A 27,269-nucleotide genomic window follows, 5' to 3' on the forward strand; every position below is an offset into this window, starting at 1 on the left:
ATATCTAATGACATTCAATGGCTCAGTTTGTTTGAGACGGCTCCCCAATCCTCACAAGGACCAGTATTCTTAGCCCACTCTTTAGCAAGGGAGGAATATGGGATCCCTTTCCAGCCAGGAATTTCCTGTTCTTTAACTTTACCCTCTCCTGACTTTTTTAGGAGAGGCATTGTGACACAGATCCTGTTTGTGACTCCAATTGCAACAGTGAGGTGTTATGGGCAGTGCAGCACTTATGATTTGTTTCATGGGTTCAGATCTGTACCCACAAAGATATGTTCATACTTTTCCTAACTTATAAATGATTTAATAATGATAATAATCATAAACATACATGCACCTAAATGTGATTACATATGATTATGCAATCTTAGAAGCAAAGGCTACTAACAGAAAAATAGAGAGATAAAGAAGAAGAAATACATCACCAATCTGAGGAAGGAACAACTTCTGAACATGTGCTGGGGGAGTCCTGTATCACAGCCGTCAGGTCTCGGTTGGGAAAGTCCCTACCGCAGAGTGTCCTCTCCAAGGGAGACTCCCAAAGTCACTTTTCCAAGAAAGACCCTTTTTATCATCCTTACATCCGGGAGCCAAGGAATAGGTGAGTAATCCTAAGCACCAGAGAGTTTCTCTCTGACCTCAAGAACAATCTTTGTTATGTCAAAAATGTCTCGGGTCAATACCCAGGAGCTGGCCAAGTCCCTGTACGTTTACCTGCAGAACTATTTTGAAGGAATAGTTCCCCAAGGTGGGTCTGGGCTTGGGCTGTGGGTAGGGAAGATCTTATACATTAACCTCTCAGCTTGTGGAGCAATACTTGGGTGCCCCATCACTCATGGGCTCTCAGAAAGCTACCCCCCCCCCAAATGGAGGTGCTTTGAGGATTGGCATCAACTTAAAACTGTAGTTCAGGAACTTCCATATTTGAATTTACTTTTACAAGGAGAAAGGACGCAATAGTTCATAGAAGAAGACAGCTATTCGAGTAGCCTAGGAAATTAAAGATTAAAAATTAAAGTCAAGAAAAGATTCCTCCATGATCACATGAGTTTCTTCTCCCTCACATCATCATGCCTGGTTGGGGAAAGTATGCATATAGAGAACATATGTGATTAGGGAATGTACTTAGAGGACACACATATAGGGAACACAGGAGGCTAGGCTACATGTGTGAAGAAGCTCCCTCACTAGGCATACCTATGACTAGGTACATTAATGGAAGTCACACATGTAGGGAGAGACATATGCCCAGGATGCATGCATGGCCAGGATAACTTATGTATCTGGTACTGCGGAGTTGCTCATGTCCTCTGGCAATGTCATTAGGCTGCTCTTTGCTGGACATCATGTTTTCTGGACTTACCAGCTTTTCTCGTGTTTGCTGAACTTCTCTTTTCTATCATCTTCCAGGCTTCAGATACTCAGCCTCTTCAGGACCCTTTGCTGCTCTCTGCTTCCATTTCGGGGGGTGCAGCGGTTATTCAGCTTCTTCCTGGCAAGGGAGGGCTAACACACTTTTAGTTCTAGTGGCCACCTTCTCTAGCCAGCAGATTTCCCGGCTTAAGTTAAATATATTCTTTTTACTGCCCTTCTCCTGATTCACACTCAAAGTCCCTGGTCTTAGCCAATTCTCTGACTTTAGAGAATATCTTTTGAGCCTTGTCAAATCCTTGATTGTCAGTTTTCTTCCTGAAGCCCATTTTAGGGACTCTATCTAGCAAAAACAAACAAGGTGCTTTGTGGTGTCTTAGGTGATGAGGGAGAGAGAGAGAGAGAGAGAGAGAGAGAGAGAGAGAGAGAGAGAGAGAGAGAGAGAGAGAGAGAGAGAGAGAGAGAAAGTGAGAGAGAGAGAGTGAGAAAGAGAGAGAGAAATTGTGGCTGGATATAAAGATCTGTGAATCAGACTTGAGGCATTAAAGGACTACAGCAATTATTCTGGTGATGGGTGATGGGTGATGGGGGCCTAGTTTAAGGTGATGGCTATGTGAATGAACACAAAGGGAAGCGTCAAAGAGATATGAGGATGGAAATGATAATATCTGACAATACATTGGATATACGGTGGGAACACAAATGAGGCATCAAGGATGCTATCAAGATTGTGAGCCTAGTTGACTGGAAGGATAGTGCCCTTAAGATGAATAGAAAAGGTGGGAAGAGGGGTAGATTTTGGGGTAAGGTGTAAAGATAACAAGTTCTGTTTTTGTTATGTTGAGATACCCATAGGACATTTAGTTTTAGATATCCAAAAAAGGAGGGAGGGAATGAGAGAGAGAGAGAGACAGAGAGAGACAGAGAGACAGAGAGAGACAGAAAGACAGAGAGACAGAGAGACACAGAGAAAGACAGAGAGGCAGAGAGAGAAATTGGGGCTGGATATAAAGATCTGTGAATCAATCTTCTTTGAAGATGATAATTTAACCCGTGGGGACTGATGAACTTACCAGGTGAGATAATGGTGAGAGAAAGAGAGAAGTCCAATGACAGAGCCTTAGCAGGTTTGGGGGGAGGGGCACTTCTGTCTGGTAGGCATGACTTGGATGAAGATCAGCAAAGTGGACTGAGAAAGCAATCAGAAACTAGCCAGGGTGGGAGTGAGTATATGGACTTGCCTTGATATTAGTTATGCTCAGTCATTGTCTTGGGTAGTTGCTGCCTCCTTGAGTAGTTCTTTTGGCTCTGATCTTAATATGTTGTTGATGGGGTATGGGCCCAAGTCAAGATCTTCACCCCTTGCCCCAAAGGGAATCTGGCCCATTTTTCTAGGGGCCCCCCGCAACTCCTTATCTCCCTTTGAAAGCCCTAGCCCCACCTTTTGATCTTACTCAGATGCCTTTCAAACTTCTTCCTTCTGGTTCCTCTCATTATCTCTTCCCATTTTCTATTCAATCTCTTAGATATTCCAATCTGAATTCTCACCTAGACCCTTTTCCCAGCCCCTTCCCTGGTCACCCAAAGTTACTTTAGTATATATAAGATCCATCCTGGCCCCCATTTAAACTCTTAGACTTTCTCATGTCCCTACTGGCTTACTAATATTTAGATTCCTTAAGAGTCTGGCCTGAATGGTTTATCTCTAATAAACTTTTTCTGTTGCTGAAAGAAGATTTGGGTTGAATTCATCCAGGCAGGGCCCACATGTCACGATCTTGGGGTGCAAGTACTCCTAAACCTCTAGACCTCATCAGTGTGAGATTTTCATGGTTAGGTTAAGCCTTTCCCTGAATACCTGTCACTCTTTAGAGACCATATTGAAGATTAAGGATGGATGATTTACAACAAATTCTTTCACCCGAGCAGCACTGGCTAGAGAGCTGGGGAGAGAGGAAATGAGCTACCAGACAAGCTGATGGGTTACTTACTATCTGGTCACAGACTGTCCCTTTGAGACAGCCAGCAGCTCCCCCAGGGAATTATAGGCTCCAAGGAACCTCCCAGATCCTCTAGGAAGTTGAATGATTGTTCCAGGAAGCCTCAGGGATAACAGTGGCTGTCTGGGATGAGCTGGGATGCAAGCAGAGAGAAGGGGTGTTCAGTGGCATCAGGGACAGACAGCAAATAGTGTGAAGCACAGCCCAACAAGAAGACACACTCACCTTCTGCCCTTCTGAGTGGGACTTGCATTTGAACAGGGCACAATATCTCATCCCAAACAAACAAAACTCAACTTTCAAACCCTTTGCTAGGCTTTGAGGGTAGGGGTAGGAATAGACTAATTGGAAGTACAGTGTCTTCTTGGCATTGCTCACTTTACAATGAACACTTCTCCCACTCTCCCCAACTCTCTGTTCATGCAAATGGGTCTTTGAACACTAGAAATACAGAGAGACTGAGAGCATCTGTCCTGCGTCTTAGGGAAGCTTTTTTGGGGGTATGGTCAGGCCTGAATTGAGGCAGAAAGGCCATGCAAGAAGGTCACATTCTTTGAAAGAGATAGGGATGAAAGAGTTTCTCTTTGTTGACCTTTGATGTGAATTTTTTTTAATCTACACAATGGAGGTAATAATACCTGTGTAGTAGCCCCCCAGTACTCCTTCCCATATTGACCCTGAAGATTCTAGGTATTTTGTTAGTCAGCATAAACTTGAAATGATGGCTCAGTCAGTCAGCTACTCAGTAAATAAACCTTTCTTAAGCACCTACACTATGATCTAGGCCCTGTGCTAAGCTCTGGAGCCTCCAATGACATATGTGCTTTCACAAAGTTACAGGACCCATTAAATCCAAGTGGAAAACACTTAATTAAAAAGCATAGCAAAATAAATGACAAGAAATGTTTTTTCTATACACACAGGGAACACTCAATCACACAATAAGTGGGAAGTCATATATATATGAATCAATGTAAAAACATTGGACATAAAATTAGAAAAAATGAGACCGTTTCTATTCTCCAGGGACTCACATGCAGGGAGGAGGATACAACACATTTAGGGGGGTAAGGATCACATGTGAGCAGGACCATCCATTGAGGGCAGATCACATATAAAGAATTTGTGTGACTGTGGTTCGTGAAAAATGGCACATATAACAAGAATACATGTGGCCAGGAACACTACTAAGGGTACCTTTGTAGAGAACAAGTATAACTGGAAAACATATATGGAAAGTATATGTGTAAGGGACATATATGAGTAGGGAACAAGTGTGATGAAGAAGAGTGAACACATGCCAGGAACACACGTTGTGAGGACATACTCATGAATTGCACACACGTAATGACATGTGTGTCCAAAATGGTTGGATGGGTAGAACAAACTACATGTTCAGTGCTGCAGAATTATTGAAGGCCCTTGGTGCTGTCATTGGACCTCTATCCACTGGGCACTGGGCCATTTCTGCTGGGCATCGCATCGTCTTTGCACAGCTCAACTCTCTACTAGCCGTCCAGTGGGTCTCTCTTCCTGGTTGGAAGTTTCCACTAAGATCATGTTTGTGCAACTGCCATCTGCTACCATCTACTTTTTTTCCCCCATTAGATTCCCCATTAGATTGAAAGATCTTTGAGGGCAAGGACTGTCTTTTGCCTCTTTTTGTATCTCTAACATTTAGTATAGTGCCTGGTACATAGTAGGGGCTTAATAAAAATTTATTGATTGATTAATTCTCCTATCAACATCTTCAGGTCCATCTGTATTTTCTGCTACCATCTACTGGTATGTCATGGCTAGTAAGTCTCTCCCTAGAAGGGAAAAACTAGCCAAAGAATCTGATTCATCGTACTGAGGTTGTTGAATAAAAGCCAGCAGAAATGCTAGGTTAGGATTCAATTTGTTCTTTTGACCACATTCTCATGGGACCCACCAGAAATCCTTGTTCCTAGCCAACTATCTGATTTGGGATTAGAAAGTTTCTATTTAACTCCTGTGCAATTCTCCATTATCAGTCGATGACTCCAAACTCAGTTTGGAGAATCCACTCAAAACCTCCATGGGAGCTAGGTGAAGACTAAGGCAGCAAAGTTCTCCTCAGCTTTTATAATGTTTCCTTATGGGAATGAAATAAACTTAGGGTCAAGAACAGAAAGTCTAGGTGAGGCTGGCTTTACTCCTCTCTTTAGTGTAAATATCTGTCAGCACCAAAAGAACTGAATTTTGTGCCAATTCTGGCAGGCTCCAATCTCACCGACCTCTCTATACCTGTAATACTTCACTCCAAGTTATTGGAGATATTTTTGGTAAACTGTTAAGTGTATTAAGTTTATTATGAAGTGTCAGCTACAATGATTATTTTTTAAATTATTTTGATTTTTTTAAGGTGATGAGGATTCTGTCTTTGGCATTTCCCAATTTTTCTTTGACTGGGAGGAAGGGACATATCTCATTAGTTAAGTGCTTATATAATAATGTAGATGGAGTTTCAAGATTCCTTGGAAGATATAACAATTGATAAACCTGAGCTGACCCTCTCTTCTGATCATTAATATCCAGGGAAGTATCCACAAGGGGGATGGGAGCTAGCCCAGTGTTTTGCACTCTGTTGGGAAGGAGATCCACCCTAGAAGTCATACTGAGAAGGGACTCCATCTTGATGGTGAGGTCTTCCAGACACACTTTTTTCTGAATGGTATTATACTGATTAAAGAAAGACCTGAACCTTGCAAAGCCTTTCAAATGAGAGACACAATCATTCCAGAGTTTGGCCTTCTTATTCATACAGACTAGGTCAAATGGATGAAGAATTGGCCCATTGTCCAGATAATGACATGAAGTTGGATGGATAACCAATAGATCTCTTCCTCCACTGCTTGTATCTTGGACAGATGTTGAGCACAGATATTCAAGTAGGCCCAGAATTGACCAGGAAGACAAGAATGGGATGAATTGTTTTTGGCATATGGCAAAATTCTTTTAATAACCTCAAGCTTCTTTCTGAAATAAAGGCCTCTCCTTTTAATGCTAGTATTCTGTTGTACTGTTGTGTAGTTGAGAGTTATGGTACATGGTAGTCTCTGAACAATTTAAATTGAGCACCAGCTAAAAGGGAATAGAGAAGACCATCTTGGATAAGAGCAGACAATTAAGCACAAAGAAATATCAAGGCGAATAGTATATAGGATGTCATGAAAGAAACTCAGTTATTCTTAGTGATTGGGTAATTTTGGTCAGTTTCCTTATTTGTATTGTATCCTTATTTATGAGTCAAATGTGGGTGTTGAAACCAAGGCCAACTGTCTATCCAATATGCCATGCTTCTCACAGATATCCATACTAACTATACATACCTGGAATAAGTGCTTTGAGAAAAGAAAACAACATAGAGGTAGGAGAAGTCTGAGCATTTAGGAAGTCCTAGATGCCTTTAGTCTAGTTATGATTGGTGCCAGAGGCCAAGACTTTGAATGATCCAGAAAAATGGGGAAGAGGGCCTGAGGAGCAGAAAGGGGGTGGGGATGGAATAGGAGAAGATGAGAACATCAGGATCTGACTGGCTGTTGACCTGTGTGTGTCCCAAATCCACTTGCTCCACCACCTTACCTCTCCCTCCAATCCCCAGAGGAGGGCTAAATGCCCCCGTGGGCAATCTCGCTCTTCTCTTTTTTTTGAACTTCCTGTTATGGGTGTATAAGTAGGGTGCTGACCAAGGGAGAAGCACAGAGCTGGGGAAGCAGATCAAGGTAAGGATCCTGCTCCATTCTCAGACCTTGGCTACCCAGCCCAGGCTCAGTTGGATGGAGATGTTGGGCTGGAGGACTTTGCTCCACCCCAGACTCTAGCAACTGGAGCCCTTCTCTGTTGACCCGAGCCCTCTCCCTTTTCTCTCTGTCCAGATGATTTTCCTGCTGCTTCTGACCCTTCCCCTCCTGGGAAACTCAGTCCCTGTGATTCAAGGTGAGTTATAGCCCCATCCAAGTATTGTCTACACCCTGGAATTCCTGTTTCCAGTGCTCAGCCTATTGGTGGCCGCATGGGGAGTATTTCCTGGGATCCAGGAGAGAACGTTCAGCTCTTACCTAGGGATAGGGTGGTTTGATTAGGGCAGAGGTAGTTTCCAGGTGACCAGACTCTGGCTTCTCCCAGTGTGAATGTGAGCTCCTTCCAAGTTGGGGTAGTTTCATTCTTTGCCCTTGCGTTCTGAGCACATGGCACAGTGTACTGGCACATAGTGGGTGCTCCCTAGAGACTTCTTGAAGGATTGGCAGAAAGTTGTAGTGGAGAGTGCCAGACTTTGGGTAAGGAAAGCCCTAACTGCAATCTTATTTCTGTTTCTAATACTTACCCATTTGGAGCCTCAGTTTCCTCATCTGTAAAATGATAATACCTGTACTATTTATCCCCACAGAGTTGTTATAAGGATCACATGGGATCATCAGTGGACAGAGTTCATGGGAAGGGCAATTTAAACGATTAATACACTGTAGAATGTCAGCTACTGTTACTTTGTTTACCGGGAGATGGGTGATGGCACGTCAGCTGCCAACCAGCTCTTGGCAGAGAATCTCAAGGCCAGGAATGATCACTGGCAATGTATGAGATCCTGGCATGAGAACTAGATGCGAGGATTCACAACACTGATGGATCTTCTTGCACAATCACCCATTTCTCCATCCAGACAAGCAGGAGACTAGGATTGTTGGGGGCGATGATGCTCAGGAGGGAGAATGGCCATGGCAGATCAGTCTGAGGAAAAGTGTTGGTGGTTTGTGGAAGCACATCTGTGGGGGCTCTCTCATCGACCCCAGTTGGATCCTGACAGCTGCCCACTGCTTTCCTAGGTGAGTCACCTTCCCCCCTCTCAGAGGTGCAAGGGGGCATGAATCGGGGGTGGGACAGAGAGAGCCTCAGGTCTCAGAGAAAGAGGATCTGGATTGTAGTTCAGACTGTGCCACATACTAACACAGTGTATGACCTTGGACAAGGCTTTTCCCTTCTCTGGGCCTCGTTTTCTAAAATGGGGATACCAATCCCTATCGTGAGTTCCTCACTTGGCTATTGGACAAAAAAAAATCTCTTTTTCATCTGCAAAGTGCCTAACAGATGTATGGCACAATGTTACTACGATAAGATGGGAAATCCAGGGGAAAGAGAAGGAGAGTTAGCAGAGGGAGAGCTAGGGAACTTCCCCGTGTTATGGGTGGTGGGGGGCTATGGGAGTTCCAGGAAGGTCCAAATACCCAGTTCCATGGTTGACAGCTAGAGGGCACAGATGGGTCCAACTGGGTCTCAGGATACTTGGACTGGGCCATGTAGCCCCTCTAAGGAATATTATTTCCCCCCCTTTTTTCCCAGATCTGGAAAGGAAACTTCACAATATATGGTCCAATTGCGGCAACAGAATCTATATGAAGATGACAACCTGGTGCCCCTGGAAGAGATCATTATTCACCCTAAGTATACTGGTTTCAAGGCAGGCTCTGACCTTGCCCTGCTAAAACTCCAGTTCCCTGTACAGCTGAATGAGAATGTCCAAACCATCACGCTCCCTGAAGCCTCCCAGACCTTCACTCCAGACATGGAATGCTGGGTCTCTGGTTGGGGGAACATTGGATTTGAAGGTGAGCTGTGAGAGGCTGGGAGTGGGTGGGAGGTGTGGGGCTCTGGGATGTCCCAGGGTTAGTAGAGGGCCAGGATCAAGGCCAAGACTAGGCATTGCAAGGACTGTGGTGAAGACAGCAGAAAGGGTTGTAGAGATGACATTTCTAGGATTTCTTTATTAAGGAAAATTATTTTGACAAGTCCTGTTTCTTTGCTATACAGAGCAGTGATGCTGTGCCCCCCCCTGTGTCTGGGAGCTCAGCCTGCTGGGGGCTCAATCTAAGGTCATTGCTAAAGGCTATAGTGAAAAGAGCACTGGATATGGAATTAGAGGGTTCCAAACTTGGCTGCTTTCTACCTGTGTGTCCATGTACTATGTGCCATTTCCCTCTTTGGGCCTCAGTTTCTCTCTCTGTCACATGAAGGGTTTGAACTAGGTGATCTCTGAAATAACTCTCAGCTCTAAATGACTTCTTTGTCCTGACAGTCGACTTCTGACTATGCTTCTTTGCTGACCCTGGTGTCTAAGTATCAGTTATTCCCAGAGCACAGATGTTGGCCTCCATAACTATTCTGTACCCTCACCTTTGTTTATAGACCCAGAGTCTCACTGTGCCCAGAATTCTCCTGCCCTCTGATCTAAGCTCGCAGTAATTCTTCATGATTGCTTCTCTCTTTAGAGCACCTGCCCCCTCCCTTCACCCTGCAGAAGGTGAGGGTCCCTGTGATGGATGCCGTAACCTGTGACCAGGAATACCATGAAAATAACTTCATTCCTGAAGATGAAAGGGTTATTCTTGATAACATGATCTGTGCTGGTGAAGCTGGGAAGAGCCCCTGTCAGGTGAGAGGCTTTCTGTGTTTGCTCTCTGTGAGGCCCTTCCCCTAACTCTAGATTGAACTTAGGTGTCCTGTTCTCTTGTGCATTCTCTGTCCCTTGGACCATCCTAACAGCCTCTCTCTTGTTTTCCAGGGTGACTCTGGGGGAGCCTTGGTGTGTAAGGTTAAGGGCTTCTGGTTCCAGGCTGGAATAGTGAGTTGGGGAGAGATTTGTGCTGCTCCCCATAGACCTGGAGTCTTTACTCGTGTCACAGCCTTTGTGGATTGGATCAATCAGCACATCCAGTGATCTTGTGGCCCAATGCCTCTTTGTCTTTCTTCATCACATCATCACCTTCAGCCATAATTCCAGCTTCCATGTCTGCTGGGAAACCAATGGGACTATTTCTTTATCCTCCCCATCACACCAGACTCATGCTGCCTTCTTCAAATACCTCCTTCCCTGAGGTATCTCTCCTTCTCTGCCCCTGACTCCTAGTCCAGGATACTTGGATTATTTCAGGAGATGATGAGTGGATAAAGAAGGAGAGAGGGAAAGAGGATGGTTTATATGTCATTGCTTACATCTTATTAAACTGTGTGTGATTTTTGCACTTTGTAATAAATGTGTTTTCTTTGGGTTGGTTCTGGCCGAGAGTGCAGGTATTGTACGGAAGGAATACAAAGTGATGAGGACCTTTGAAAGCAAGGTATAGGCCACCAAGTTTTAGGTACATGTGAGGAAAAACACACTTCTTTATTATTAGTAGTATTTAGGCAATTGGTGTTAAATGACTTGCCCAGGGTCACAGAGCTAGTAAGTGTTAAGTGTTTGGTCTGAGGCTGGATTTGAACTCAGGTTCCAGGGCCAGTGCACCATCCACTGTGCCACCTAGCTGCCCCAAAAAACCACTTCTTATTAATCAGCTGTACGGAAATGAACTGTCTCTTTGGGAGGTCCCAGGCTCAGAGATTTAGAGATAGTGGAACTTAAGACAACCTCCTGTCTAACCCATTTTCTTTACAGACAAGGTCTGGGGATGATAAGAGGTATGCCCAAGGTCACATATCTACTGACTGTCAGGGATAGGATTTTAACTCAAGTTTTGCAGTATTCAGGTCTAATGTACAGAATTATCCACTAAGAATAATTGATTGGTTGTCTTTGAACAGAGAAGGGATGACTATTTGTTCTGGCCACCATAGAAGAGATTCTTGCTCCCCACAGTATTTGGACCAGATAACCTGAGAGAATAATAGTGTATGGTATAGAATTGAGGTATCCTACTGGCGGTAGACACTCCCTTCTGTCTGGTTGCCCAAGGCCTTAAGAGCTAGAGGGCAGGTCCCTAAATGATATATCAACAGGCCTGATTTCTACTCTTCTCTCTTCTACTTAATCTCTATGTCTCTTTGACCCAGTTATCTCTCCTTTTGTAAGCCTCAGTTTCCTTATCTGTAAAGTAGAATAATAGGGAATATAGGGTCTTTAAGAACCTTCTTGGCTGCAGCTTTCCAACACTCTATGACTATAGATGTATTTCCCAAGAGATACCCTAAGAAGTTTAAAGAGGCACAGATTTGGGCCCATTGTTTTCTGACTGTCAAAGACTGGCCTGGGCTCATCCTGGCTATGGTACTTACTAATTGTGTGACTTTGGGAACTTCTGTTCTCCGGACCAGAATGTTCATCTTCAGAAGACTGCCACTGAGTTGGGATGTGTCCATTTGGACTCTCCAAATCTGCCCCAGTCCCAGGTTCACTATCAGTAAACCAGGGAAGCCTTCTCTTTGCTGCAGTATCCACCCATATACTCAACCAAATAATTCTGTCTATGTAGCTATGTAGTCTTCTAGGAAATAGAACATTTTTTTTTCCACTAAAAAAGAGGAAGTGAAAAACCTTTCATCCATAATTAAAATTTATCTTGTGCCCTCAAAAAATAAAATACAAAATACCATTTGGAAAGTATTTAAAGTCTTTGCACCCAACCTGTCTATGTCTTATAGGTCAGAAATCTTTGGGTAAAATCACTGGCGAATTATTTTGTCCCCTGGTGGCAAGCAATGAGATGAACACCTATGCTCCTCCTGATGGGACAGGAGTTTCAGGACTTCTCTTCCCTGAAAAACCACCATGAACCATTCAATTCATGGTTTTACTGTTTCTGAGGGAGATCCTTCCAGTGGTGGCAGTGGCTTCCTGTTGTCAGCTGCCTATCTCCCCAGACACCACGCCACCTGAAATGTGGCCAGTGTAGACAGGGCTCTGCCCCTTCTTCTTTACATTTGTTCTTTTCTCCTTTTAGAGGAAAGTCAGGTTCTGACCTTGTGAGCTTCAAAATGTTTGGGAGAGTGAGTCTGAGATCAGAGAGTCAGAGTCAGTGGCAGATTTTTGGGTAGCCAATCCTAGTGAGGAGTGAAGTCTGTGACACCTTCTTGAGCTGTCATAGAAGAGGATGGAAGGCAGCCTAGAGGAAGGGATAGGGGGTTCATCCTAGCATTCTGAAGTGAACTTTGCGAAGGAAAATGCTGTGTAGAAATTACTCTGTGTTAGAGCCCTCTCTTTTCAGGGCCCAAGGTGGTTAGAATGTGTCCCCAGGGGTTGGAAAGAAACTGGGTACTTCCTTTGTTCCTATATCTTCTCAGTAAATATCCCTTTGTAAGGTGGTGCAGTAGGTAAAGGGCGGGACATGGAGTCAGGAAGACTCATCTTTAGGGGTTCAAATCTGGTCTCAGACACTCACTAGTTATGTGATCCTGGGCTTGTCACTTAACTTTCCCTACCTCAGTTTCCTTATCTGCAAAATGAGCTGGGAAAGGAAATAGCAAACCACTCCTGTATCTTTGCCTAGAAAATGTCAAATGGGGTCACAGAGTTGGACACGAGTGAAACAACTGGACAACAACAACAATAATAAAATGAAATCATGGCAAAGTTGCTGCAAAAGCAGATTCTATGATACAGAACACATAACAGGAGAGTGGAGGTGGTTACTGCCCCCTCTCAGACTCTACTCCCTGAGCCCTCAGAGGTGATGCACAGATATAGACAGGCAGCATCCATAGCAGCAAACCCCTCTGAACACCAACTGAGACGCAGCACAACCCCAGAACACCAAGTCAGGGGCAGCCCAAGTCTCAGTAGGTGTGTCTCTGAACACAGTACCCTCTGTAGCTAAAACCCCTAAATTCTCACATCTTTCATAGCAAAACCTTTTAGACACACATCTACTTGCTTCAAAGCCCTTGGAACACACTCTCTGCAGCTAAATACTCTAAGCTCAACATGTGAGGAAATCCTGACAATACATTATTTCTGTTTGCTTGCTTAACACTAGTGCCAAAGTTAGCCTATTCTTCTCTAGGAAGATCCTACAGGCAGAGGGTCAGAGCAAGGCATGGCAGGCATTTCTGACCCTGTCTTATGACCAGACCTCCTGACCTTCTTAGGAAGCAGCTCTGAATTTCAGACTTCTGCATTCTTTGGCCACCATGCTGCTCTGTCTTCTCCTTTGTGCAAGAACCTTGTTGTCAATCTATTCTCATCAGTTCTCCCAGGAAACCCCTTAATTGTCAGATTCCACAAGATCTTGTATTACTGGTGGTGATGGTAGGGCTTATTTGGTATGAGGTGCCACCTAGGAATGACGCCTGACCCTTCTGCTCTCATTCCCAAAAGTCCTGACTGGCTTTATAAGATTTCTGAAACTTTGTGATTGGAGTTCACTCTTTGAGAAGAGGCCATTTTTTGGTCTTCTGATGGTACAAACCTTTCTTTTTCCTAGGGAGGAGGAGATCAGGGGTGGATATAAGTCAACTCTCATAGAGCAGGTCAATTTCTAACCTGGGTTTGGTGGCTGAGCCAAGATGGGAGAAAAGCCCCTAGAGAAGGATAGAAGCAGTTAGGAACAAACTTTGTCTTCTCCCTCTTGTGGCACAGTGATTTAGGCTTTCTCGCTAAGCTGGGCATAAGCTGAGACTCACCAGTGGAAATTTGGTTGACATTATGTCTTGCATGGTAACTGTGGGTCTTCATTCTGTTTTATCTCAGAATAATCAGTCAGAGAGATCGGAAGAGCAGTGATAACTAAGGGAAAATATTGAAAATTAGCCAGACCTTCTGTGACAGAAGTCCTGTGATAATGGTTGCGGAAGGCCAAGGATGGAAGGCCAAGGGAAGCAGGTGAGCCTGGGTAGGGCAGGGCAGGTGATTGCTCCACTCAGCTCAGATGGCCCTCCCCAAAATGAGGAGCCTAGGAAAGATAGCCTGGTGCAGTGTCAGGAAGACTGGAGTCAGGAAGACTGGAGATGGAATCCCACCTTAGACACTTTCTAATTAGCTGCTTAACCCTGGACAAGTCACTTCACTTCTCCTCTGAGTCTCAATTTCTTCACTCGTAAAGTGGGTATGATAATAATACTCACTTCATAGAGTTGCTCTGAAGATCAAAGAAGATAAAATATGTAAGTATGGGATAAAGACTGGTCCTATAATTTAATTAATATAGAGAGTTCGTTCATTGGAGACTCCCTCTACCAAATGTAGTCACTTCTTTACAATTATAGTCTTAGACAGGTCCTTATGGCCACCAAGAAGTTACAGAAATTGCTCAGGGTCACATGACCAATTTGTATCAGTGATAAGACTCAAACCCAGATCTCTTGGCTCTGAGGCCAGCTCTCTATCTACTGTACCTTACTACCTTTAATTATATACACATAAAGCACTTTTATATCCTAGCTATGTAATAATGATAAAAATGATGATGATGAGGAAGATGATGATTTAAAGAAACTAGTCTCTCCCCTCCAAGGCCTTTGCACTCTTCTTGAGTACCAGTTTCACTTGGGTCAAAGTCTTTCTGTCCTTGAGCTTTTCTGCCATGGAATAAGAACACCCCATATGCTAGTCGTACTGAGCCAGCCAGAGAATCACGGGGATCGTGACCCCAGTCCAACTAGGACCCCATGGGGCCTTCAACAGCCAGATCCTGTCCGTCTGCCTTTTTGTAGCCTTTGGCAAACTCCCCTACATAGACCAGAGTGGGGTGAAGGTCTGGGGTGAGATAGAGGACTGTTCTGGTAAGGTCCTAAGCAAGGGTTACAATTGTGTTTCCATGTTCTATCCTAGAGATGGCCGTATGAACATTAATTTTTTTTTTATTCTGACATTAACAAACAGCTTTCCCCCTTAGGCCTCCAAATTGCTTCTTTTGCTCTCCATTGACAGCTCCTTGAATCCTCAGGACCTGAAGATCCAGGTGGGGGAACAGTTTCTCTATACCATCTCCCTGCTCCCCTTACCATCTCAAGTCCCATGATGGGGGCTTGGACTCTATGGCAGATCACAAACTCTTTGGGAAGACTGAATGTTAGTCCTTGGCCTTGCTCTAGCTTTATCCCTGAAGAAGGAAATGGGAAACCCTTCTTGTATCTGTGCCAAGAAAGAGTCAAATGGGGTCACAGAGTCAGGCACAACTGAAATGACTGAACAATAACCAACTTTATCCTGCCAATCAGCCCCTACCTGCAGCTTAGGTTTCACCTTTATAGTGCTGCTGCTGTAAATATGGGAAAATCTCCCTTTGTCTTTGACCTTCTTAGGTACATGCTTAATCATGCTATAGCAGGGTGAAAGGGTATGCATAATTTCGTTACTTTTGGAGCATAATTCTAAATTATTTTCCAGAATGGTTAGAACAACACTTTAGTGTCCTGTCTTCCCAATCCACTCCAAAATTTACCATGTTTACCCTTTTCCATCTTTGTCAATCTGTTGGGCACAAGGTGTTACCTCAGAGTTGTTATGATTTACATTTCTCTCACCACTAAGTATTTGGAGCAGTCTTTCACAAAGTGGTTGATAGCTTTTATTTCTCCTTTTGAAAACTGCCTGTATGTATCTACTGACCACTTACCTATTAGTCAACAGCTCTTGTTTATAGGGAATTTGTGTAAATTCTTTATGTATTTTGGATATTGGAGTTTTCTCAGAGAGAGCTAAAATAAAAGTCTTTCCCACCCCAAATCAACTATTTCTCATCTAATTCTAGCTGCATTGTTATTGTTCATGAAACACCTTTCCAGCTTAACATAATCAAAATTGACCATTTCATCTTTTATGGTCACCTTTCTCCCTTATTTATTTATTTATTCTTTTTTTTTTTTTGCACGAGGCAATTGGGGTTAAGTGACTTGCCCAGAGTTACACAGCTAGTGTCAAGTGTCTGATCTGAGACTAGATTTGAACTCAGGTCCTTCTGACTCCAGGGCTGGTACTCTATCCACTGCACCACCTAGCCGTCCCTCTCCCTTATTTACTTAGTATTTCTTCCCCTAGCCATAGGTGATTAAAGTACTTCCTTCTACTCACCTTTAATTTGTAATGTGATCTTTTATATTCTAGTTATAAGTAGATTTGGAATGTCTTGTCGTTTATGTTCTAAGAGAGTGATCTAAATCTAATTTCTGCCAGGCTTCTTTTCAATTTCCCTAGCAGTTTCTGTTGACCAGGGATACCTTTATCCCAATAATTGGTGTCCTAAAATCTTACACTATTTGCTCCTGGACCTTGCTTACCTAGTCTGTTCTATTGAGTAACTTGTCTATTTCTTAGCCAGTACCAGATGCTTTTTGATGGTTACCGTTTTGTAAGATATCTTTAGGTTATTTCACCTAGTGGGTTAGGGCGGGTGGTGGGGAAAACCCATTCCGGACATGGGAAATGGAATAAATAAAAGCTAAGGAAAAGATAATGAAGGCTTGTCTTTAGATTGGTTGCAATGGAAATGGAAAAGAACAGAGAGATGTCAGAGATGTTGTGGAGATAGCTTTGGTGGGAGTTGGCAGAAATGTCAAGGATAACTCCGAGGTTTTCCCTCTCTTATGAGAAACTTTCAACAGAGAACTGTATCAGGAAGAGGGGAAAGTTTAGAAAGGAAATCACGGCTTCAATTGTGGACAAGTTGGGTTAGAAGTGGATGTCTATCCAGCTGGAGGTATTCAGGTGTTGGATCAAAATGAGAAGTAAAATTCTGAGGTGAAGTTGGTTGGAGAGGTATAGATTTGAAAATTATAACTGAGTAATAATGAGCAGCCAGGTGTCACCATAGTGCGCAGACCCTGGGCCTGGAGTCAGGAAGACTCATCTTCCTGCATTCTAATCTGGCCTCAGTCTCAGTTCAAATCTGAACTCAGACACTTACCAGATGTGAGACCCTGGGCAGTCACTGAACCCTGTTGCCTCCGTCCCTCATCTGTAAAATGAGTTGGACAAGGAACTGGTGAACCACTCCAGTATCTTTGCCAAGGAAACACCAAATGGGGTCACAAAGAGTCAGATAAGACTGACAACAGCAACGACAGCAAAAGAATAGATGAGCTCACCCAGACAGAGTGTGTAGGGAAGAGAAACAATCCTAGAATAGCCGGTAATCTGATCAGAGGTCTGGAATCTGACTGGTTTCACTAAGGCCAGTGCTTCGCACCGCACACATATGGTGGCACACAGCAAGTGCTTAATAATATTGGTTGTTTCACTGACGGTTGTACGGTTTGCATTATTTGGGGGCAGGGCTGAGTCTAGTCTCTTTGACTTATTAACCAGGAAATTTGGACTTTTCCAGCCATCTTGATATCTGTGCTGATGATGGCCCACTGCTCCTGCTGTGGAACTGCCCCCTGTAGCCTGGACCTCCAGAAACCATGCCCTCCCTGCCTGGGCGGTTTGATCAACTTAGCACTGAAATTCGGGTAGAGACAGCTGAGCTCCCATGTATATAGTTGTTTTCATGTTTTCTTCACCATTACACTATCAGCTTCTTGAGAATAGAGACTAATTTTTTTTGCCTTTCTTTGTATCCCTGGGCTTAGCACAATAGATAGTTAATACATTCTTATTGATTTAAGTGAGTACAAACTCACCTAATTCTACTATCTAGCTAGCCTCAGACCATGCTTCGTATCCCATCCATTTATTCACCAGGAAACCTGGTCCTACCAGGGCATCATGCTCTCTGCCTTGCTACCATATGGGTATCCTTTCAGACATCCCACCCTGCTGCCTCCTTTCTCTTATAGTTAGAACAGTAATGAAAGTAAGATTGCTTTTGGAAAGAAAGTCATGACCAATTGCCCTATGGCTTAGAATCTCTGTCACTTGCCAAAACAAAGCTCCTTTCTTTGTTTACCACATTCCTATATGGATTGTTCCCCTCCTCCTTTAGAACATAAACTACTTGAATCCAAGGTCTTTCTCATTTCTGAATTCTGTAAGTGCAGAAATGAGAAACCTGGCATATGATAGGTGCTTAATAAATTCTTTGTTATTCATTCATTGATTCACTTGCTCATTTATTCATTCATTCACTCATTCATAGTGGGAAATAGAATCAAGGCTAAGGGAAGGCATGTGTCTGTGAAATTTTGGTGAAGGTGGTCAACTTATTCTCTGTGAACAGAGCCTCCTCTACCCCTAGGTCTCATCTCCTCTGCCTTTGAGCTACCTCTTCTCTGGGCCCCTGTCCTACTGCCCCAGGGCTCCCTAGTCATATTCTCTGAGCTCTAGATGAAGGGGTGAAGGCATTGGGCCATCCATTGGTGAGAGGAGCCATGAACCACTCAGTCACATCCAATTACAAAGACTCTGTCACATACTTTATTTCCTTCTTCAAAGAGAATCTGTGAGCCAATCTTCCATTTAAGTGAAACTTCCTTCTTCTTTGTGCTTTCCTTTGTACCAAGAATGCCATGGAATCATACACTAAAGGTTGAGAGGTACCTGACAGTGCACCTAATGCAATGCCTTTATTTTATAGCTGAAGTGATAGGCCAAGAGATTTGCCCAAGGTCGTGTAGGTAACACATGAGAGATTCAGGATTGTGGTCCAAGTCTTCTGGATGCAAATCCACCTCTCTTTCCAATTGACCACACTAACTGGATGTGATTCAATTTCTCTAGTAGTCAGCAAGCACATTGGTGATCAGACAAGGATCTCACATTTCAAATACCACTAGCAAAGTTAAATTTTACAGGGAGGCTATGTGATTCTTAGCATGCTACACAACCGTCTTCTTCCACCTTTCTACCACTATCACTGCAGAAGCAAAAGGGACCCACCACAGGATGGAGGGCCATTTCATATTATATTTTTATTTTGTGAGTAAGAACAAAGAATTCATCACCAAGTGAGCAACCGCTGGTGATCAGCCTCTCTGTATATAGCTAAGCTAGTTCTCCATGAGGACACTCAGCCAGGACCATATTCAAAGCCTTCCCAGAGTGGGATAATCTTCCCATGCTTGTGTACTTCTGGCATAGCCTTCAAGTACCCAAGATCATTTCTAGGCCACAACAAGGCCTCAAAGTAGGGTTTCCTGAAGGACCCATCTATATTAGTATATAACCATTCAGTTAATCCAATATGTCCTTTCTCCCAATCCAAGGAAAATTGCAAAGTATCAGATAGATGAAGGCAGGGTTCCAGTTACCTAGTAATCAGAGTTTTTTTGTAACCTGGGTCCTGTCCAAGCTGAGGGCACTTTGCATGTTGCTGTTGTCACTATTCAGTCACTTTCAGTCATAGCTGACTCTTTGTGGCCCAGTTTGGGGTTTTCTTAGCATAGATACTGGAGTAGTTTGCCATTTTCTTCCCCAGCTCATTTGACAGATGAGGAAACTGAGGCAAACAGGGTTAAGTGACTTGCCCAGGGTCATGCAGCTAGTAAGTATCTGAGGCCAGATTTGGACTCAGGTCTTACTGATTCCATGCGTGGCACTCTATGCACTGTTTCTTATAGATAATGAGCTTCCCTTAGACCTCTTGGCTTTTACTTTGTTAAACCTTCATATCAATCAAGGAGCATCATGGGTACTGGGAGAAACCTCATTGCCTAAGACACCACAAAACACCCATTTGTTCTTGCTAGATAGAGTCCCTGAAATGGGCTTCAGGAAGAAAACTGATAATCAAGGATTTGACAAGACTCGAAAGACATTTTCTAAAGTGAGAGAATTGCTAAGACCGGAGACTTTGAGTGGGTCAGGAGAAGGGCAGTAAAAAGAATATATTTAACTTAACTCGGGGAATCAGTTGGCTAGAGAAGGTGGCCACTGGTACTAAAAGAGTGTTAGCCCTCCCTTGCCAGGAAGAAGCTGAATAACCGCTGCACCCCCAGAGATGGAAGCAGAGAGCAGCAAAGGGTCCTGAAGAGGCTGAGTATCTGAAGCCTGGAAGATGATAGAAAAGAGAAGTTCAGCAAACACGAGAAAAGCTGGTATGTCCAGAAAACGTGATGTCCAGCAAAGGGCAGCCTAACAACACCCCCAGGGGACATGAGCAGCTCCACAGTACTAGACGCAGAACTTATCCTGGCCACACATTCACCCTGGGCATATATCTCTCCTTACATGTGTGCCTTCCATTAATGTACCTAGTCATAGGTGGGCCTGCTGTGGGAGCTTCTTCACACATGTAGCCTAGCTTCCTGTGTTCCCTTACATGTGTGCCCTTTAAATACATTCCCTAATCACATATGTTCTCTACATGCATATTTTCCTCAACCAGGGGCATGATAATGTGAGGGAGAGGACACCCCATGTATTCATGGAGGAATCTTTTCTTGACTTTAATTTTTAATCTGTAATTTTCCAGGCTACTCGAATAGATGTCTTCTTCTATGAACTACTGTGTCCTTCGTCCTTGTAAAAGTAAATTCAAATATGGAAGTTCCTGAACCACAGTTTTGAGTTGATGCCAATCCTCAAAGTGCCTCCATCTCGGGGGGTAGCTTTCTGAGAGCCCATGAGTGATGGGGCACCCAAGTATTGCTCCACAAGCATAATTATATCAGGAACTGTTGTTTGTCCTTTCTCCTTGAAAAGGACCGTGACATCAGGGAGGTGATGTCATGACGTGCAAGTGAATTGGACTTAGGTGAGGAAGGGCTCTGCAAAGTCACAACTTCACTTTCTCCTCTGAAGCCATGCTGGTGCAATGGCAAGATCTAGATCAGGACAACTGGAGATGGCCCGCATGTCAGGAATAATAATGATAAGGAAACTAATCACAAAAGACAAGGCCTTTCCTCCTAGACTATCTCTAAGGATGTGACCCAGGCACAAGGCCTCTCTGGCTGTTGTTCCAATCCATTTTCTGTCTTACACAGCTCCCCCTGTATACAAGGTTGATTTACAAGCTCACATATACTCATGAAATGAGTGGGGAGGCTTCTGTGTGGTGTGAGGAGAGCAGGGCCAAGAGGGTACCACCATACCAATACATCCCCAAAAGCATGACAGAACCTAAAGTTCAGATTTTGTTCCCTTGTAGCAAGTTTGTGCCCCCTATTCAAATCCAAGCCAGACCCAGAGGGGCAGGGAAGCAATATCTATGTGAGTGCCTACCTGCTTCTCTTTTAGCCATCTTCCCTTTCGTCCCATCTGTCTTTCAGCTTGTTTCCCTGTCTTTTTGCCTAGCTCTCAGCTTGCTAACATCAAGTCACTTGTGGGCTTCTGGCCAATCTCAGCTATTCCAATGAATTTCTGGATGCTCAGCTATTACCTTTACCCCTGGCATCCCTGGGGATTCTTGTTCCCCTGGAGTCTGCTGCTAACTGCCCTCCAGCTCACCAGGTCTGTTTGACCCATCATCTTCTGTCTGACCTTCCAGTCTATTTGACCTCTATACCCAACTCTCTATCCTCCTGTTATAGGACAAGCCACAAGACTTTAGCTCAGGGCTATAAATTATCTGGGAATTATCAATCCTCACTCAGTGTTGTCACTAGTGTCAGAGGAGCAGTGAGACCCTAGGGCAAGATTTCACTTGCATAAAGGGAATTTCAAACTTTGTTAAAGAGGCATCATCAGTAACAGAGAGGGCAGTCGAGGGAACAACAAAAATCCAGGGCAACACGTGGGTGTCCGTAGTAGTCACTCATTCACTGGTCAGTTTCTGATCTAGGTACAGAGACTAAGGCCAAGATAGGACAGAAAACCCCAGAGAAGGGGAAGGGGGTAACGGGCACAATCTTGGCCTTGGTCATGCTCCATACTCAGCAAGAGGACTGTGACTGAGCACTGCTACAGGTTGGGAAATGGCTCAAGCTATGGGTTTTTAATGTTTCTTTTTAGGATCTATATGGAGGTAAGCAGCGTGAGATAAAAATATGGGGGACTCTGAGGGTCCTCAAATTAAAAGGAAGATGGTAAAGAACCACAGACAACATAGACAGTACAGTGGGGGAAGACAAAGAATATGAAGAGTTGTTCAGAAATGTTAACTACTTCCCAAAGTTTTCTTTTAAGTTTTTTCTTTTAAGAGTAGAGAAGAGCCTTGAGATTTTCTGTTGTCTGAGGACAGATTTTGGCAAGGTAACAAATAGAGATAGGCATATGTCTTTTTTTTTTTGTCAATTTCACTAGTTTTAATGAACTGTTTTTCTTCTTTTTTGTTTTTGTTTTAAAAGATTACTCTCAGAGAAGTGGAGGGAAATGAAAATGATTTGAAATAATATATGATAATAAAAGTATTTATAAAAAAAGAATCGGGGAAAGAAAAAGACAACAGTTCTTGAGTCCATGATGACATCAGGTATGGAAGGCTATTTGAGGGAGGACTTCTGAAGTTCAGGGAAAGGAAAAGGGAGGAGGTGTGAGAGCAGACCCAGGGAGCTGATTTTGTGTCTTGAGAAGGTAAATGAGTCTTGAGGTATGAAGGTATGATGGAGGCAGGCAGAGACAAGAGAGTCACCTTGCCTGCATAGCTAGCCAGAGACATTGTTAGACCCTAGGTTCTAGTGTTCATTTCCCCAAGCAGCAGGGAGCTTTGATGACAGAGCCCAAAGAAATGTCTCCATGGCTCAGATCTGAGCTCCAAACAGTCTCTATATGGAAAAAGAAAGTAGTGAAGGAGAACCAGTGGATCTGGCTAGGAGTATAATTTGGGACAAGAATTAGAATACTTCTGAGTCCTTAAATTCCACAACATTTGACTTTCATGTTTTTTTTCAACTTTCTGGACCCTAGAATTTTTTTTATTGTTTGTTTCCTTTCCACTTCTGTTCCAATTAAATGTTTTCACTGATTCTGGTTTGTGATTTGCCCAAGCTTTTGTTAGTATGGTAATAACTAAGTAGCCAGGGGTTTTACATTGGAGGTTAGAACATTCTTGAGCTACCCTTACTAAAAAGAAACAAAAAAGCCCTCACATGGGATCCAGTAGTTGTCAGGGACTCCAGAATAAAGTAAAAAATGAATTCTATTCAGTCTAAACTGAATTGAATTCATCCTAGTACATACAGACTGAGCTCATATCTTCCAGGGCTATCCAACCCCAGAGAATATAGAGAGTAATTCAGTGTCCAAAGCTGTCCCAGGCACAGACTCAACCTGACCTTATGGGAGAAGAAGTGAGTGGAGACCCCTGGGTTTCTCAGTGAAAGCCAGTGGAAGGATTTTGCTGCAGATTATGATCACTTCTTTGTCTAAGATCAGTGTGGACAAAACAAGAGAGGTGGAATGACGGCTGAAATCATCTGTTCTGATGGCCTAGTTCAGACTTGTACAACCTGGCAGTATGTAGGGGCCAAAATTAAAATAGGCTAACTTTCTTCTGGCCACAGATAGATTTTTAGTGGCTCACTTTTCAGGTAAGACAGACTGACGGTGGTTGGTAGCCATGGGTCACGTAAGAAAGAGGCAAAAGTAGGAAGTGGCAGCCCACTTGCCAAGTTACATGATGGGCACAGTGGTGACTAGTGGAAGGCAGGTAGAGTGGGGTGTAGATAAAACACTTGTTATATCTTTACTTTCTTTTACATCTTCTACATATTTCTCAGGCTGCCTGAAATCCTTTGGTGGTTGATGCAAGGGTAGAGATTTCTCACTGGGCATCTAAGTACCCACTTAGGCCCAAGTAATTGGATGTGACTGATGGGTTCATGGCTCCTCACACCAATGGATTGCCCAATGCCTTCACCCCTTCCCCTAGAGCTCAGAGAATTTGACTAGGGAGCCCTGGGGCAGTAGGACAGAGTTCCAAGGAAGAGGTAGCTCAAAGGCAGAGGAGATGAGACATAGGGGCAGAGGAAGCTCTGTTCACAGAGAATAAGTTGACCACCTTCTCCAAAATTTCCCAGAGACATGTCTTCTCCTAACCTTGATTCTATTTCCCATTATGAATGAGTGAATGAATGATCAAATGAGCAAGTGAATCAATGAATAAATAAGAAAGCATCTATTAAGCACCTATCATATGCTAGGCTCTCATTTCTGCACTTACCCAATTCAGAAATGAGAGAATCCTTGTATTCAAGTAGTTTATGTTCTAAAGGGGTAGAGGAGCAATCCATACAGGAAAGTGGGAAGCAGAGAAAGGGGTTTTGCTCTGGAAAGTCACAAACATTCTAAGCGATAGGGCAATTGGTTATTATGTCCTTTCCAAAAGCCACCGTATTATCATTACTATTCTGACTATAAGAGATAGGAAACAGGCAGGGCAGAATGTGTGGAAGGATATCCATGTGCTTGCAAGGCAGATAGCATGATGCCTTGGTAGGACCAGGTTTCCTGGTGAATAAATGGATGGGATACGAAGCATGGTCCGAGGCTAGCTAGGTGGAGTGAGTTAGGGGAGTCTGTACTCACTTAAATCAACAAGAATGTAGTAACTATCCACTCTGCTAAGCCCAGGGTTACAAAGAAAGGCCAAAAGTAGTCTGTATTCTCAAGAAGCTGATAGTGTAATGAGAAGAAAATATGAAAACAACTATGTACAAACAGGATGTATACATGGGAGCTCAGCTGTCCCAGGCAGAATTTCAGTGCTAAGTTGCTCAAACTGCCCAGGGAGGGAGGGCATGGTTTCTGGAGGTCCAGGCTACAGGGGGCAGTTCCACATGAGGAGCAGGGAGGTATTAACAGGACAGATATCAAGATGTCTGGATAAGTCCAAATTTCCTGGTGGATGAGTCAAGGAGATTAGATTGAACCTGCCTCCGAGTAATGCAAACCATACATCCATCAGTGAAAACACCATACATTTATTAAGCACTTGGTATGTGCCACCATATGTGTGTGGTGCGAAGCACTGGCCTTAGTGAAACAGGTCAGATTCCAGACCTCTGATCAGATTGCCGGCTATTCTAGGATCTGTTCTCTTCCCTACGCACTCTCTGTTGGTGAGCTCATCTGTTGTTGTTGTTGTTGTTGTTGTTCAGTCATTTTTCACTGGTGTCTGACTCTTTGTGACCCCATTTGAGGTTTCCTTGGCAAAGATAGTGGAGTGGTTTGCCATTTCCTTCTCCAACTCATTTTACAGATGAGGAACTGAGGCAAACAGGCTTCAGTGACTTGCCCAGGGTCTCACATCTGGTAAGTGTCTGAGTTCAGATTTGAACTGAGCCTGAGGCCAGATTAGAATGCAGGAAGATGAGTCTTCCTGACTCCAGGCCCAGGGTCTGTGCATTATGGTGCCACCTAGCTGCTCATTATTACTCAGTCATCATTCTCAAATCTCTACCTCTCCAGCCAACTTCATCTCAGAATTTCACTTCTCATTTTGATCCAACTCTTAGATACCTCCAGCTGGGTAGACATCCACTTCTAAACCTACTTGTCCAAAATTGAAGGGACATATCTCATTAGTTGAGTGCTTACGTGATAATGTGGATGGAGTTTCAAGATTCCTTGGAAGATGTCACAATGGAGATAACCTGAGCTGACCCTCTCTTCTGATCATTAATATCCAGGGAAGCATCCAAGAGAAGAATGTGAGCTAGCGCAGTGTGTTGCACACTGCTGTGAAGGAGATCCAACCTAGAAGGCACACTGAGGAGAGATCCCATCTTGATGGTGAAGTCCTTGGGACATACTAGTTTCTGAATGGCATTATACTGATTCAAGAAAGACCTTGAACCTTGCAAAGCCTTTTAAATGAGAGACACAATCATTCCAGAGTTTGGCCTTCTTATTCACACAAGCAAGGTCAGTTGCATGAAGAATTGGCCCATTGTCCAGATAATGACATGAAGTTGAATGGACAGCCAATAGATTTCTTCCTCCATCACTTGTATGTTGGACAGTTGTTGACCAAGGATAGTTAATTAGGCCCAGAATTGACCAGGAGGACAAGAATGGGCTGAATTGCCTTTGGCATGTGGTAAAGTTCTTTTAATAACCTCAAGCATCTCTCTGAAATAAAGTCCTCTTCTTTTAATGCTAATACTCTTCTAGTTACTACTGTTTGGTTGGGAGTCATGGTCCATGGTAGTCTCTGAAGAATTTAAATTGAGCACCAGCTAAAAGAGAATAGAGAAGTCCATCTTGTATATGATCAGACAATTAAACACAAAGAAATAACAAGGTGAGTAGTATATAGGATGTCATGAATGAAATCCAGTTATTCTTAGTGGTTGGGTAATTTTGGTCATAGTTTCCTTATTTGTGAAACAATGGCGTTAGACCAGATGTTTCACAGGTCTCTTCCAACTGTCTCTCTATGATATAATTGAGAAAAAAAGGGTTGTCATGTGACCAGAATGAGGTTTAGTTGCGGTCAGAAAGATGCGAATTTGAATCTGTTGTCAGACATTTAATAACTGTGTGACCCTGGTTAAGTCTCTTAACCTCTATGTGTTCTCATCTATAAATGTGAATTATAATAACACCTACCTCCTAGGCTTGTTGCGAAGATGAAGTGAGGTATTAGTAAAGTGTTTTGTAAACTTGGAGGCTTTATAGAAATGCTGTTTTTGTTATTATAACTGATGGATAGTCTGCATTCTCAGCTGATACTTTTGAAATGTCAAGAGAAAGCCAGGGAGGACCTGAGCAGCTTGGGTGGATCATGGTGGTGAAGGCAGGAAGCGACATGGGTAAGAGACACATGGGCTGGGCTGGCACGACTGGGTTAGGAGTAGCGTTATTGGAATGAACGAATGAATACATGAATGTGCAGCTGAATGAATGAAAAAGGATTAATTAAGGAATTACTGTGTACTGGGTATTTGGGAATGAGCTTCAGCTAGCACACCCTGCTGGACAAGTATGCCAAAAGGTTTGGCTAGGCAGATGTCATTTTCTTCTTAAGGGTTCATGAAGGAGTGCATGAGAATCATGATGGGCCAAAATAGGGCTGGAGGCATTTCACAGGCTATTTCAGATTTGGTCACCGTGGGCAGGTCAATTAGTATCTCTTGGGCTCAGTTTCCTATTCTGTAAAATGAAGAGTTTGGATGCGAAGGCAGCTAGGCATAGTGGAGAGAGCGCATAGAATCAGAGATCCTGAGTTCAGATGCTGGCTTATTACAGCTGTGACCTTAGGTGAGCCACCTTCTCTCTAGGGGCCTCAAGTTCCTCCTTGTAAAATGAGGCTGAACTAAATGAACTCTCAGGTCCCTTCCCACTCTGAATTCTGAAATTATATGATCTTTCTTCAGGGAAGAGGGCCTGAGGAGCAGAAAGGGGGT

General features: G+C 43.5%; 1 protein-coding gene across 1 annotated transcript; it reads left to right on the forward strand.

Moving 5' to 3' along the window:
• Positions 1 to 669: 669 nt before the first annotated feature.
• LOC110221841 (tryptase alpha/beta-1-like) lies at positions 670 to 10,280 on the forward strand. Its single transcript, XM_021006506.1, has 6 exons — positions 670 to 774; positions 7,274 to 7,334; positions 8,056 to 8,218; positions 8,733 to 8,998; positions 9,659 to 9,822; positions 9,952 to 10,280. Exons 1-6 carry the CDS (start codon positions 670 to 672, stop codon positions 10,105 to 10,107), a joined length of 915 nt encoding a protein of 304 aa, XP_020862165.1. The 3' UTR covers positions 10,108 to 10,280.
• Positions 10,281 to 27,269: the final 16,989 nt, after the last annotated feature.

The sequence above is a fragment of the Phascolarctos cinereus genome, unplaced genomic scaffold, assembly GCF_003287225.1.
Source record: "Phascolarctos cinereus isolate Bilbo 61053 unplaced genomic scaffold, phaCin_HiC Scaffold_4;HRSCAF=312, whole genome shotgun sequence".
Lineage (NCBI taxonomy): Eukaryota > Metazoa > Chordata > Mammalia > Diprotodontia > Phascolarctidae > Phascolarctos > Phascolarctos cinereus.